The following is a 15402-nucleotide window of genomic DNA, read 5'->3' on the forward strand; positions in this document are numbered from 1 at the left end:
CCCTGCCCGCCAGCACCCTCTGTCCCAAACACGTACCCAGTCACGGGGATTTGTATCCCTGGCCAGAAAAACTGCCCACCAGAAAGTCCCTGTCCCCAGCACCACCTGGAGACCCACCTTGGAGTCTTCTGCCCTGAAGGGGATGCCACACTGCCTCAGCAGGCACTGCAGCTCCTCCTCGCTGTAGGAGCCGATCTCCTCAAGCTTGCACGCGCCCTCCTGGAGCAGGCGCACCAAGGCACTGCCGTTGCCTGCAAGAGATGACGAGCTGCTGGGAGGCGCTGCTGCAGCCACCAAACGCCCTAGGAGTCCCTCACACGTGAGGATGGACGAGCGGGGGCCAGTCCACAGTCGAGCACGCTCTGCCCCAAGCAGAGCCTGGCAGCTGAGAGAGGGGAACTCAAGGCAGGCCTTAGGGTGTTCTACAGACGCCTGAGGTCTCTCGGAACCGGCCTTCTGCCTCTGAAGGTCCAGGGAAGATATCCAGCAGAGTACTGGTGCAGACAGCCCCCCAAACTTCGGCTTTTAACCTTTTAAGTTTCAAAACCATGATCTCAGATGCTTACCAAAACGCAGCAACAAGAGGAACAGCAGCTCTCATTTTAAAAATGCTCTTGATATGCTACATTCCTGAATCTACTGATCAACAGAACCATGTGGGGGCCTTACTTATAAAATCAATTTAGCAGGCCATAGCAGAGTTGGACACGACTGAAGCGACTTAGCAGCAGCAGCCAGGATTTTACAAATGAAATAAAAGAGCATTTGTTAAGGAAAAGGACGGTTTTATGAAAGTTGTGTTACTTACAGACACATACACACGTGCTACTTAAAAGAGCAGCACACTGAGGAACAATGGAGAACCTACTGCTTAAACAAGAAACTCCGCTCACTTAACTGTCACAAAAACTTAGGTGGTGGGTAAAGTATCATACCCCTCTGTAAACAAAACAACAGAGGCTAGGGCAATGAAGAGATGCGGCAGAGGCCACATGGCTACCAAGTGACACAGCTAGGAAACCCAGGTTGTCGGAAACCGATGTTCTCCAAGGAGCCACCTGAGGGCTTCTCAACATGTAAGCACAGAGCACCTGCAAAACCACCCGAAAGACCTGCTGAGCAAGCCTGCCTCCCCCTACGTCTGTCCTGAGACTCTCTGGGTTGCAGCCCTGACCTCAGCATTTTTCAGAGGGTTCCCACCGTTCAGTGCAGGGCATGCCAGAAGGTTGACAAGGTCTGTGGGTCGGTCCTAGACAATTTGGCTGACAGCTCTTCAAAACTCTGCACATGACTTGATTCTCCAGGGGATTTTGTCACAGGTTGTCACTATCTTTCCAGAAAGCTCTCTGGGTGGCCTTGGCCCCCTCTCTAGCACTCATGCTGTCTGGCTACAAACAACCTTCCAGACTCCACAGGACCGTGCCCTGACCCCAGGCACCAGCAGGTGGCCTCACCAGGTACTGGCTGCACGTCCAGGCTCTTGTCTTTCTCGGTGTTGACGACCACAGCTCCTCTCATGAGTGGTGGGAAGAAGGGGGCAATGACGGAGGCATCAAACCTGGTGATGGGGATGCTGGCTGGGAAGGCCACCTGCTCAATCACCTCTGTCTCCATTGTGGCCCAGAAGTCCTCCACGTTGACCTCACTAGATGCCAGGAAGTCAGGCCAGGTGAACTAAAAGGTCAAAGAAAAACAGTCAAAACATTATGAGTCACAGAACATCAGCAACACAACACACAACAGCCTACTGTCTCAACACAGGCTGAGCAGGGGCAGGGAAAGTGAGAGCCGTATCCTGCTGGGATACCCCAAATTTAACATCTTAGTGCCTTGCCTCCCTGCTCCCTCCCACACCACTGTGTTCCCCAAGACCTAAGTTCCTTCTGCATCTCTGCCTGTCATTTTCGCTGCCTGGCCAGGAGAGGTTAGCTACCAGCCTATCATGTGCCGGACACTGGCTAATTAACTACTACTATACAACCCAGCGGAGAAGGAAATGGCAACCCACTCCAGTGTTCTTGCCTGGAGAATCCCAGGGACGGGGGAGCCTGGTGGGCTGCCGTCTATGGGGTCGCACAGAGTCGGACACGACTGAAGTGACTTAGCAGCAGCATACAAGCCAGAGGTGGCCTGAGGTAAGACCAGACCACCAGAGTGAGGGACAGAATGAGAATGTGAACCAAGATCTAGCGCCAAACCCTTAATCCCTAAGCCTGGCTTGCAGGAGTCATGAGCGTAAAATTCAGCGGCACTTGCCCACTTTCAAGGCCCTTTTGTTTCCTCCCTCCCCATGAAGGTCCTTCCGACATGCAGCCATCTCCTCTACATGCAGCACGTACCATCCACTGTAGACATCTAGCCTTGTGCTATTCAATTCTCCTTCTTGTGAGCCCTCTGATGCGACCCCGAAGTAAGACCCTGATCCTAGTACCTCATCAGAGTCATTTGTGTTCCTCAGCAATGCTGATACCTGGGCTCCATCTCAACCTGGATGAACTAAATCCCTAAGTTTGCATTTTTAAAAGTGTCCCTAGGTGAGTGGTTCTCAAGGTGTGATCCCTGGATCAGCAGCAAGAGCACCACAGGGGAACTTGTTGAAAATACAAATGCTCGGCCCACTCCCCACGCACTAAATCAGAAATCCTGGAGGTGGGACCAGCAAGCCTCACACCAGAAGTTTGAAAACCACTGTCCACTGTAATTCTTATGACCACGAAATCTGAGAACGACCGCTCCACATGTAGACGGTCCAGATGGTTCTCCTCTACACAGTCCCCAAGGGGAGGGGTCAACTCCACAATCGCCTCATGGACAACTGCATATTTGTTTTGCTTTATACTTTCCTGTTTTAGCTCACAGACTCTAGAACAGCCCCATCCCATTCTCCTCATATGCACTATCCAACTTTGCATCCCACACACAAAAAGGAGAAAACTAAGTCCTGGTCTCTAGAAAGAAACAGCCAGAAACCCCGAAAAGAAGAGACACGCATGTGGCAAGTGAAGGCAGAGCTACTCCATTCCATGAGGAAAGAGCTTTGGTCGGGACAGGGCAGGTGCCGAGGAGGACGAGGACACATGAGCTTTGCAGGAAGGTGGGATTCTCTCTACTCTGGAGAGCAAAAAGCCAAGCAGTCTGTGACCAGATGTGCTTCCAAAACTGGAGCTCAGGGTCCCAGGAGGTGCTGGTGAATATGGCTGTGCTTAAGAGCTCAGACTCTACAGTTAAGGAGCCAGATCAAGGCCAGGTCTCAGCACCACCCCTTCCCAGCTGGATGAGCTTGGAAGGGCTTCAGTCCCTTCATCTACAAAAATCTCACCAGGCTGAGCTATCAGTCAGAAAGTAAAGCACTGAGTACAGAGTAAGAACCTGACATATGTGATAAAATGCTCAACAAATCACGGGTGCATTACTGTTAACATTTCCACAGACAAGCAGATTTGAATGAGTCTGGAAAGAGCTGTTTTGGCGATAGTAACACAAAAGCAGTTCATTTTACCTACAAGGAACACTCAGAAGGCTCCAGTAGGATTGTATCAGTTTTCATCTATCTCATTATGCACCACCCCCCTAAAAACAGAACTATTTCAGCAGTATACATACTTTTTTTTTTTAATTGAGAAAAAGAATAATATGCATTAAATCACTAATACACTGAGCTGGTCAAGCCAAAACACACCAGAGCTTTTCTTCAGAGGTCCTGAACCATGCCCAGTGGAGTGAGCTACACATCTAGTGCATAAAGACTCACATGGCAGAGTTCAGAGGTGAAAAGCCTGCACCCACTTGTGACTACCAGCACACTCACTGGGCACCCCAGACCTGTGCAGGCAGACCAGCCCTCTCAGCATGATGATAGGGAAACTGTTCATCTGCGGGATTTTTTTAAAAAATTCCCAACACCAGGTTAAAGAATTTTCTCTATTAGTCTCAATTTGCAACAAGTTTTACCACAAATGGGTGCTGAATAAAAATGAAAGCCTTTTTAAGACACCCGATGAAATAATCATATGAGTTTTCTCCTCTAAACTGTTAAGTATTCAACTACATTAGTATATTTTTAATGTTGACATAATCCTCCTTTCCTGGGATAAACTTAAGTCATGATTTTACTTTACATGTTGTTAGATTTGTACTCATTACTCTATCCATTATTAGATTTGCTATTATCTTATTCAGGACTTTGATATCGATATTCATGTGTACCATCAGCCCAAACTTTCATCTGATAATAAATGTTTGGTTTTGTTTTCAGTTATATGGCCTTATGCCTTATGGAAATAAATCCACTTTTACAATTCTTCTATGACTGGAATCTTATTTCTTGGATATTTGTTAAAATTAATATATTAAGTCATTTGAATTTGTTGTTATCTTTGCGTGACATTATTCAGTTAAGAACCTAAGTCAGGTCTTCCCTAGTGGCTCAGTGGTAAAAAAAAAATTTGCCTGCCCGCCAATGCAGGGGAGACAGGTTCAATCTATGATCTGGGAAGATTCCACATGCTGCAGAGTAACTAAGCCCGTGTGCCACAGCTACTGAGCCTGTGCTCTAGGGCCCGGGAGCTGCAACCACTGAGCTCACATGCCCTAGAGCCCATGCTCTGCAACAAGAGATGTGACCTGTCCTCAGTCACTCAGTCATGTCCGACTCTCTGCAACCCCATGGGCTGTAGTCCACTAGGCTCCTCTGTCCATGGGACTGTCTGGGCAAGAATACTGGAGTGGGTTGCCATTCCCTTCTCCAAGGGATCTTCTCTACCTAGGAACTGAACCCGCATCTCCTGAGTCTCTTGCCCTGCAGGTAGATTCTTTACCACTAAGCCACCGGGGAAGCCCACAAGAGAAGTCACTGCACCACAACCAAAGAGCAGCCCCTGCCCGCCGCACTAAAGAAAGAGCCTGCACAGTAACAAAGACCTAGCACAGCCAAACGAAACACAAGTATACATACACATATTCAGACAGGCTGCTCTTTCTCAAAACCCTTCGTTGGCTCTCCATTTCACTCAGCAAAAGTCCGTACAACAGCCTGGGCCGCCCAAAGCCTCTCAAATCTCACATATCCTACCTCTCTCTCTCCTGCTCACAAAGAGCCAGCCACATCAGCCTCCTTCCTCAACTATGGCCAGCAACCCACCTCCAACTCCGTTCTTGCTGCTCCCTCTGCCTGAAAGTTTCCCCTGCTGAAATCTACAGGGGCTTCACAGCTCTATTCTGATGGCCCTCTATCAGAGAGGACTTCCCCGACCACCCTCTTTATAGAGGCAAGAACCCCTTCTTCCTGCCACACTGCTCTCATCTCCTACCGTGCCTTATTGTTACTATGCTACTTTTAATTAATATATATATAAATAGTATATTAACATAATATACACAATTATTAATGTTTGTTTCCTATCTGTGTTCTCAAATCAGCAAGTGAGCTCCATGAGCACAGAAACTCCACAGGTTTAACTGCCATTTCCCAAATGTCTAGAAAGTGCACCTAGTTCATGTTTAATAAATTAGTTGAATAAATTGCAAATGCCTCCATTTCCATCTAGCCTTTCTTAGATGAAAACCTGGGCAGTGGCAGGAAAAGGCTCCTCGCCTTACTCAGGAAAGAGCCAGAGCATCTGCTCCGGGGACCTCATGCAGGAATGGCTGCATAAGTGTGAGGAGACTCTAACAGTGGCCTGTGCGGTCAAGGAGCACTCACTTCCACACTCTTTAGTGCCAGCACATTGTTCTCACTCCTCTGGGCAACTTCCACTTTGGGGGCCACTCCACAGATGCCACAGATCATGTCATTGTAGTCTCGGACAGTGAGGCACTCGAAAGCCCAATAGCCATTGCACAGCAGCTCCTGCAACTGGCTCAGCTCCTCCGAGGTAAGAGTCTTCTCTGGAAGGAAAGCAAGAGCTCTGAGAAGTTCACAGAAAAAGATCTGGAGGCCACGGGGGATGAGCAATGGCCAGGAAGAATAGCAATTCTGTAAGAATGCTTCTCTCCTAAGAATATCTAAGAGGTGGTGTATTAACCACTGGAGTGTCAAGCACCTGGGCCTTTAGGTGTTCAGGTAGCAACTCAAAGGGCAATTGCCATCAGAGTACTGATGGGTATACCCAGCACCCACTGGGACCCAGACACTGTGCTGAAAGCTTTGAATACATTCTGTCATTTAACTTACATCTTTATGAACCAAGAGCAGTTATTATTTTCACTGTGTAACTTAAAAAAAACTGAGATATAAAGAATAACTCACTGAAATCCACATTGCCACTAAGTAGCAGAGGCCAGAGTCAAACACAGACCATCTGACCCTAGGACCTTTGCTCTACTCCATCTCACCTCATAGCAAGGAAGGGACAGGGGGCTGGATTCTATAGGAATGAATGGAGAAAGGTAAACAGAAAGAAATGAGGGAAGCAAGGGGAAAAATCATTTCTAATAATAAAGACTATGGTGCCCATGCTCAGGTCTCAGTGTCAGCTTTGGAAATGGGGGCAGATCTCCAGAAGCTGTGTATTCAGAGTGAACTTGATTAGCATATACTAAGGCCAAGTCTACCTATGACCAAAGAATGAGCTTCTATAAAGTCTATTCAATCTTGTGCTGAAAGCTGCTGGACCCGTGGGAAGACTCATGTTTTCCAAAGTCAATTCAGCATTTGTAAAACTCAAGAGGAGGGCTGTTAGGAAGTCAGTGTCTCCTTTTCAAAATATCAGACTCTCCTCCAGGTAATTTTTTCAACAAAAGTCCATCACTGAAAATTCCCAGGGAGTCTAGGACTAACCTTGGGAAAAGGGAGGAAGCCAACCTTTACCTGTCTGCTCCTGCACTGACTTCAGAAGAGTGCTGATGGACACTCTGGGGTCCTCTCCCAGCTTGATCTGGTTTCGGATTGCAAAAAGCAAGTCCAGGCTCACTAGCAGCTTATTTCCCACATTAAAGAGACCTGCAGATTAAAAAGTGGCAACAGAGAAATTCACTGTTAACAACATCCACAATGGCAAAAAACTGGAAACTAACTAGGTGCCCATCAATGGGGAACATTAAAAAAATAAACCACGGTACATTCATAAAATGCAAAACTAGAGGTCACCTGCAAGTTGGTAACCTACAAGCAGCTGTGAAGGAAACTGTTTAACTGGATTCTATTGTACCCGGAGCACCACATGCACTTCGCAGCATGCAGGGGCTGCTCAGAAACACTGTTTGGAAGACGGCAGAGTAGAAAGACGTGGGCCCACCTCTTCTTATGAAGACACCAAATCCCAACTGACTGCCAAAAAACCATCAACAAACAAATGCTGAAACCTACCAAAAAAGACATCCAACATCCAAAGACAAAGTAGAAGTCACAACAAGATGGGAGAGGGGAGCAATTACTATGAAATCAAATCCCAAACCCATCAGGAGGTCGACCCACAGTGGAAAATAATTGTATCACAGAGGTTCTCCCACAGGAATGAAGTACTGAGCCCCACGTCAGGCTCTCCAGCCTGGCGGTCTGGCAATGAGAGGAGCAGCCCCAGGAGCACCTGGCTTTGAAGGTAGTGGGGATTGATGGCAGGGATTCCACAGCAGTGGGGGAAACAGAAACCATTCTTATAGGGCTCACACAAGGTCCTGTGTGCATTAGGACCAGGGGAAAAAGTAGTGACCTTGTAAGATACTAGAGGGGCTTCCCTGGTGGCTCAGACAGTAAAGAATCTGACTGCAATGCTAGAGACCCGGGTTTGATCCCTGGGTCGGGAAGATACCCTGGAGAAGGGAATGGCTACCCACTCCAATATTCTTGCCTGACAAAATCCCATGGACAGAGCCACCTGGCGGTCCACAGTCAAGGCTGTGTATTGTTTCCCTGCTTATTTAACTTATATGCAGAGTGCATCATATGTATGTACTCTGCCCAGCCTGAAATGCCAGGCTGGATGAAGCACAAGCTGAAATCAAGATTGCCAGGAGAAATATCAATAACCTCAGATATGCAGATGATACCACTCTTATGGCAGAAAGCAAAGAGGAACAAAAGAGCCTCTTGATGAAACTGAAAGAGGAGAGTGAAAACGCTGGCTTAAAACTCAACATTCAAGATGAAGATCATGGCATCTGGTTCCATCAGTTCATGGCAAATAGATGGGGAAAAGCAAAAACAGCAACAGATTTCATTTTTGTGGACTGCAAAATCACTGTGGATGGTGATGGCAGGCACAAAATTAAAAGATGCTTGTTCCTCAGAAGAAAAGTGTCAAACCTAGACAGCATATTAAAAAGCAGATACATCACTTTGCCAACAAAGGTTCACACAGTCAAAGCTATGGTTTTTCCAATAGTCATGTATGGATGCAAGAGTTGGACTATAAAGAAAGCTGAGTGCTGAAGAATTGATACTTTCGAACTGTGGTGCTGGAGAAGACTCTTGACAGAGTCCCCTGGACAGCAAGGAGATTGAACCAGTCAATCCTAAAGGAAATCAATCCTGATACTCACTGGAAAGACTAATGCTGAAGCTCTAATACTTTGGCCACCTGATGCAAAGAGCTGACACAATAGAAAAGACCCTTACGCTGGGAAAGATTGAGGGCAGGAGGAGAAGGGTGTGATAGAGGATGAGATGGATGGATGACATCACTGATTCAACGGACATGAGTTTGAGCAAACTCAGGGAGATAGTGAAGGACACAGAAGTCTGTGGTGCTGCATTTCATGGGGGTTGCAGAGAGTCGGACACAACTTAGCAACCAAACAACAACATGACCCAGCAGTCCCAGTCCTCAGCATATTGTTGTTATAGCGAAGAGGCTCTTTAGTTCCTCTCCACTTTCTGCCATAAGGGTGGTGTCATTTGCGTATCTGACATTATTGCTATTTTTCCCAGCAATCTTGATCCCAGCTTCTGATTCATCCAGCCCAGCATTTCACATAATATGCTCTGCATATAAGTTCAACAACAACAATATACCTAGGCATAACACTTGGAGAAAACCATGGTTCAAAAGGATACGTGCACTCCAATGTTCACTGCAGCACTGTTTACAGCAGCCAAGACATGGAAGCAATCTAAATGTACATCAACAGATGAATGAATAAGATGTGGTACATATATATAATGTTCATTAAAAAGAACGAACGAGGACTTTCTTGGTGGTCCAGTGGATGAGACTTCGTTTGTCAATACAGGAGACACAAGTTTAATCTCTGGTCTGAGAAGATTCCACATGCCACAGGGCAACTAAGCCCTCGTGCCACAACCACTGAAGCCTGCGTGCGCTAGAGACCACGCCCCGCAACAAGAGAAGCCACCATGATGAGATGCCCGAGCACAACAAAAAGTGGCACCACTCACTGCAACTAGAGAGAGCCCACATGCAGTAACGAAGACCCAGTGCAGCCAAAAACAAAAAACAAAATATGCCATTTGCAGCAACATGCATGGACCTGAAGATTATCATGTATGTGAAGTAAGCCAGACAAAAAAAGGTAAATATCAAGACATTGCTTATATGTGGAATTAAAAAAATGTTAAAAATGAACTTATTTATTAATACAAAAAAGAAAGAGAATCAGAGACTTAGAAAACAAACTTGTGGTTATTACCAAAGAGGAAAGGAGTGAGGGGAGGGATAAATAGGGAGTTTGGGATTGATATATATACACTACTATATTTAAAATACATAACCAGGGACTTCCCTGGTGGCCCTGTGGTTAAGAATCTGCCTTGCAATGCTGGGGCCATGAGTTCAAGCCCTGCTTGGGGAACTAAGATCCAACATGTCATGCAACAACTAAGCCCAAGTGCCACAACTACAGTCCATACGTCACAGTGAAAGATCCCACCCAGAACAATGACGATGCCACAGGCCACAAGTAAGACTCAACACAGCCAAGAAATAAACATTTTTGAAAAAATAAAATAATAACCAATATGCACCTACTGACAGCACAGGGAACTCTGCTCAATACGCATGATAACCTAAATGGAAAAAGAACTGTACATGCCTATGCATAACTGACTCACTCTGCTGTACACCCGGAACTAACACATTTTTAATGAACTATTTGTTGTTGTTTAGTTGCTGAGCCATGCCCAACTCTCCCGATCCACAGTCTGTAGCCCGCCAGGCTCCTCTGCCCATGGGATTTCCCAGGCAAGAATACTGGAGTGGGTTGCCATTTCCTTCTCCAGACAATCTTCCAGACCCAGGTATGGAACCTGTGCCTCCTGCATAGGCAAACTATATTCCAATATAAAATAAAAACTAAGAACAAACAAACAAGAAATCATTAAGAATAATAAAGTAAGTTTAAATGCTGTGACATGAAGTTTTCCACAATACACTGTTATATGAAAAGAACAACTAATAAAACACATATCACAGGTTTTTTTTCCTTTTTAATAAAAAATGAAATATCGCCTTACCACCCAATTCAGTCCTTATCACCAAAAGGATTACCATTCCTCCACCTCTCACAGTTAGTTATACCATGAGGAAAGGCCAGGAGCACCCTTTCGCCCAGGGATGTATAGGGAATATGAAAAAGGCTAATAACATCACCCCTATGTCAAATCCTGGGATCAAAGACCCAGAAGAATTTAAATGTAACTAATTTAAGATGAATAAGAGAGGGTGGTTTTACATGTGCACAAAATGAACAAAAGCAAATTTTGGCATACAATTCCCAACAACAAATGGTATAGAGGAGTGGGGAAGACCTTTTTAAACATGATACCAAAGGCTGAGACCACAAACTAGAGGGTCCAAGTTCTGATCACATAAAAACTCAAACAAGGGAAAAAAAAAAAATTACACACACAAAATCCAACTCTCATGTCCAAAAAATCAAATTTAAAAGACAACTAATAAACTGATGACAAACTCCATCAACAAAACAACCCCAAAGAATGAAAATGTTTACAAAAGAAATTCATAAAAGAGATTGAAAAACACAGAAAACATATAATCTTCCCAGCTGTCAAAGAAATACAACAGGAGGACAGTGATCAAGATGGTGGAACAGCAGGGCATGGAGCTCACCTCCTCCTACAAATAATAAAAAATACATCTACAAATGGAACAATTCACGAAGAACATCTAAACACTGCAGATCGGAGACTTCCGAAAGGGCAAGAAAATCTCCATATAACCAGGGAAAAGGGGGGGGGCGGGGGGTGGTGGAGGGCGGTGGTTGGGGAAAGGAGGGAAATCAGGATGTGACCAGTGTCCCAGGGAGGGAGGGAGATGTGAGAGGGGAAAGGTTCCTGCACCTTGTGAAGTCCCAGCACTGGTGGGGAAACCAGCCTGGAACCAGGAGGAGCTTAGATGCCTCAGGGGGAGGAGGGGGGAAGCACAGCAGTCAGTGTGAGGAAGGCAAATCGGAGACTGACTTTGCACAGGTGGTCAGTATGGCCTCCCTGTACTCTCCTGCCTGAGATGCTAATCCACCTGTGCAGGCAGTGGGGGGGGTGCTGAAGATCGAACTTCAGAGACCACATCTGGGAAGACGACTGGGGTTGGCTGCATGGAGACAGTCTGAAGGGGCTGGAGTATGGTAACTGACTGTGTACGTGAAAGAAGCCTGGGCCTCCCAGTGGGGCGAGAGACCACTGTTGGGGGTTACACAAGGAGAGGGGCAGGAGCACCACAGGGGCGCTTCTTTTCCCACACATGCTCTCAGACAACAGGACATTCTATACAAGCTCCAGGAGCCAGCATGAGCTGCTGCTGCCATCACAAGCTCCAGAGGTATGCAGGCCACCCCTACTGCTAAGACATGCATGAGCAGGCAGCAATCACTGCCCCCACTGGCATGTGGCCCCAGGAGCACACGTAGGCCACTATACCTTCATACTCCCTATCATAAGGATGACAGCCAGCATGGGCTAAGGAAAGAGGTAACAAGCATCCAAACTAAAAGCAACAAAAATATTAAACCCATACAGGCTTATACAAGGATGCTCCCACATGTAGTATTCCAAGACTATGGTAGATAATTGTTTCTCCTAAACTCATACAGTAAGAGAAATATAAGTAAAATGAACAAGCACAGGAACCATTCCCAGTTAAAAGACCAAGAGAATCCCCTTGAAGGAACAAACAACAAAAGATGCTTTCAATCTGAAATTGAATTCAAAAAGAAGTAATAAAAATTCTGAAAGAATTAACAGAAAGACCATAGACAGAAACACAGATTACTGTAAAAAGGAGCTAGAAACTATAAGGAGTAGCCAAGAAAAGTTGGAAACTCATTTGCTGAGACAAAAGGTGAGCTAAAGGCAATGAACAGCAGAATGAATAATGCAGAAGAATGAGTAAGTGATCTGGAAGACAGAATAATGGAAATCATCCAGTCAGAACAGGAGACAGAAGGTGAAATAAATATATGAAAGCAATATATGAGACCTATGGGATAATCTAAAGCATGCTAATCTATGCCTAATAGGGATTCCAGAAGGAAAAAGATCAAAAATGTATTTGAATAAATTATGGTTAAAAACTTCCCAAACCTAAAGAAAGAAATAGACAACCAGATACAAGAAGCAGAAGGTCCCAAACAAGATGAACTGAAACACACCTATGCCAAGACAATAAAAATGGCAGGGAGGGAAGGGACACGGGCGTACCTATGGCTGATTCTTGTTGATGTTTGACAGAAAACAACAAAATTCTGTAAAGCAATTATCTTTCAATTGAAAAAGTGGGGGGAAAAAAAAAAAAGGCAAAGGTTAGTGGATTCTAAAGGCAGCAAGAAAGCAACCAAGTTAATCCCAATGGAATCCTCCCCATAAGGCTACTGGCAGGCTTCTTTAGAGGAACTCTGAAGGTCAGAAGGGAGTGGCAAGATACATGCAAAGCAACCTAGAATATAAAACCCAGCAACATTATATCTTAGAATATAAACAAGAAGATGTAAAATAAAATGTGGGGGAGAGGAGTAAAAACATTTAGATTCTCTCTTTTTTTAAAAGAATGTATTTGAGACAATATGACTATCAGTCTAAAGCAAGTAGATATAGGAAGGGGTTAATATACTTGAAAAACAGGGTGACCACAGATCAAAAGCATACAAAAGACTCACAAAAAACAGAGAACACAAGCATAAGATAAAAGGAAATCATCAAGCCACAAAAAATATGATAAAAAAGAACAAAGAAGAAACATAGAGCCAATAAGAAAACAGGGTTTAAAATGGCAATAAATACATATTTTATCAATAATTACCTTAAGTGTCAATGAACTAAATGCTTCAATCAAAACACAAAGTGGTAGACTGGATGAAAAAACAAGAGCCTACAACATACTGCCTATAAGACCCACTTTAGGGCAAAGCACATACACAGATTTAATGTTAAGGGATGGGAAAAGATATTTCATGCACACAGAAATGACAAGAAAGCAGGGAGTCGCATACTCCTAAAAGATAAAACAGGCTTTGAAACAAAGGCCATAAAGAAAGCTAGACCTTATATAATGATAAAAAGGGTCATACAAGAAGAAGATATTACATCCATTAACATATAAGAACCCTCTAAAGGAGCATCTAATTACATAAAGCAAACATTAACAGACATAAAAGGAGAAACTTATAGGAATACAATAATAGCACAAAACTTTTAACACCTCATTCACATCAATGGACAGATCTTCTGGACAGAAAATCAGTAAGACAACAGAGATTCAAAATGATACAACAATTAAGACTCTATTCCAGGATATTACATTTAAAAAAAAAACCAAGAATACACATTCTTTTTACGTGTACATGGAACATTCTCCAGGACTGACCACATACTAGGGCACAAAACAAACCTCAACAAATTTAAGAGTATAAAAATTACTTCAAACAATCTTCTCTTCTCTAATCTACAATAGAATGAAACTAGAAAGCAACCACAGGAAAACAAATGAGAAAAAAATTACATGGAGAATGAAAGCATTTTATTAAAAACAATGGATCAATAAGTAAATCGAAAAGGGAAATTAAAAATACCTTGAGACAAGCAACAATGAAAACACAATCATAGAAAATCTATAGGATGGAGCAAAAAAAAGTTCTTAGAGCTAGGAAAGCTCACAGCTATATAGCCCTTCCTCAAAAAACAAGAAAAATCTCAAATAAGCAACCTAAATTAGCACCTAAAAGACTTAGAAAAAGAACAAGCAAAGCCTAAACTCAGCAGAAGGAAGGAAGTAATAAAAGATGAGAGAAGAAATAAAACAGAGATTAAATAATAGAATGAAATCAATAAAACCAAGTGCTGGTTCTTTGAAAGGGTAAACAAAGTTGCCAAACTTCTGGCCAGGCTCACCAAGAGAAAGAACCCAGATAACCAAAATAAGAAATGAAAAAGAAACAGCAACTGATACTGCTGAAATACAAAACCACAACAGAATCCTACAAACAATTATATACCAACAAATTTGACAAACTAGAAGCAATGAACAAATTTCTAGAAACACACAGCTCACCAAAACTGAATCAAGAAGAAATCCATAATTTGAACAGACTGATTACTAGAACTGAAATAGAATATGAAGGGAAAAAAACAAAACAAAAACAAAAAACTAACTACAAACTAAAGTCCAGGATCAGATGGCTCCACAGGCAAACAATACCAAACACATAAAGAAGAACTTTTACTGACCCTTCTCAAACTCTTCCAAAATACTGAAGCAGAGGCAACACTCCCAGAGATACTATATGAAGCCACCACCACCCTGATACCAAAACCAAACAAAGGTAACGCCAAAACCAAACAAAGGTAACGCCAAAAACAGAAAACTGTCCATCAATATCCATGATGAATATAGATGCAACAATTCTCAACAAAAACACTACAAACCAAATCCAGCAATACATAAAAAAGATCATATACCATGACCAAGGGCGTTCATTCCAAATTCACAAGGATGGTTCAATATACACAAATCAATTAATATGCTACACAACATCAACAAAAGAGAAAAAACACATAATCACCTCAACGGATGCAGAAAACACACTTGATAAAATTCAACATCTATTCATGGTTTTTAAAAAAAGACTCTTAACAAAATGCATATAAAGGGAACATATCTTAACATAATAAAACCTATTACGATAAACCCACAAACAATATAATACCCAACAATGAAAAGCTGGAAGCCTTCCCACTAAAATGTGGAACAAGACAAAGAAGCCCACTCTCACCACTTCTATTCAACATAGTATTGAAGTCCTAGCCACAGCAATCAGACAAGAAAAAGGTATCCAAATTGGAAGGGAAGAGGTAAAACTGTCATCACTATATGCAGATGACACGATGCTATACATAGAAAACCCTGAAGACTTCACACAAAAACATTTAGAGTTGATAAATGAATTAAGCAAGGTAGGAGGATACAAGATTAACCCACAGAAATTGGTTGCAGTTCT

At 43.6% G+C, this 15402-nt stretch overlaps 1 protein-coding gene across 4 annotated transcripts in view; it reads right to left on the bottom strand.

The window, feature by feature from the left end:
• The window catches only part of HMGXB3 (HMG-box containing 3), a 60877-nt gene that overhangs the window by 4904 nt on the left and 40571 nt on the right, over window positions 1-15402 (bottom strand). For all 4 annotated transcript variants that reach the window (XM_027545976.1, XM_027545972.1, XM_027545975.1 and 1 more), the window contains 4 exons: window positions 6809-6940; window positions 5702-5886; window positions 1455-1674; window positions 118-251 (listed from right to left, as the gene is read on the bottom strand). In XM_027545976.1, the coding sequence (XP_027401777.1) occupies window positions 118-251; window positions 1455-1674; window positions 5702-5886; window positions 6809-6940 (671 nt within the window). The remainder of the gene's footprint in view (window positions 1-117; window positions 252-1454; window positions 1675-5701; window positions 5887-6808; window positions 6941-15402) is intronic.

Source organism: Bos indicus x Bos taurus, chromosome 7, assembly GCF_003369695.1.
Source record: "Bos indicus x Bos taurus breed Angus x Brahman F1 hybrid chromosome 7, Bos_hybrid_MaternalHap_v2.0, whole genome shotgun sequence".
Lineage (NCBI taxonomy): Eukaryota > Metazoa > Chordata > Mammalia > Artiodactyla > Bovidae > Bos > Bos indicus x Bos taurus.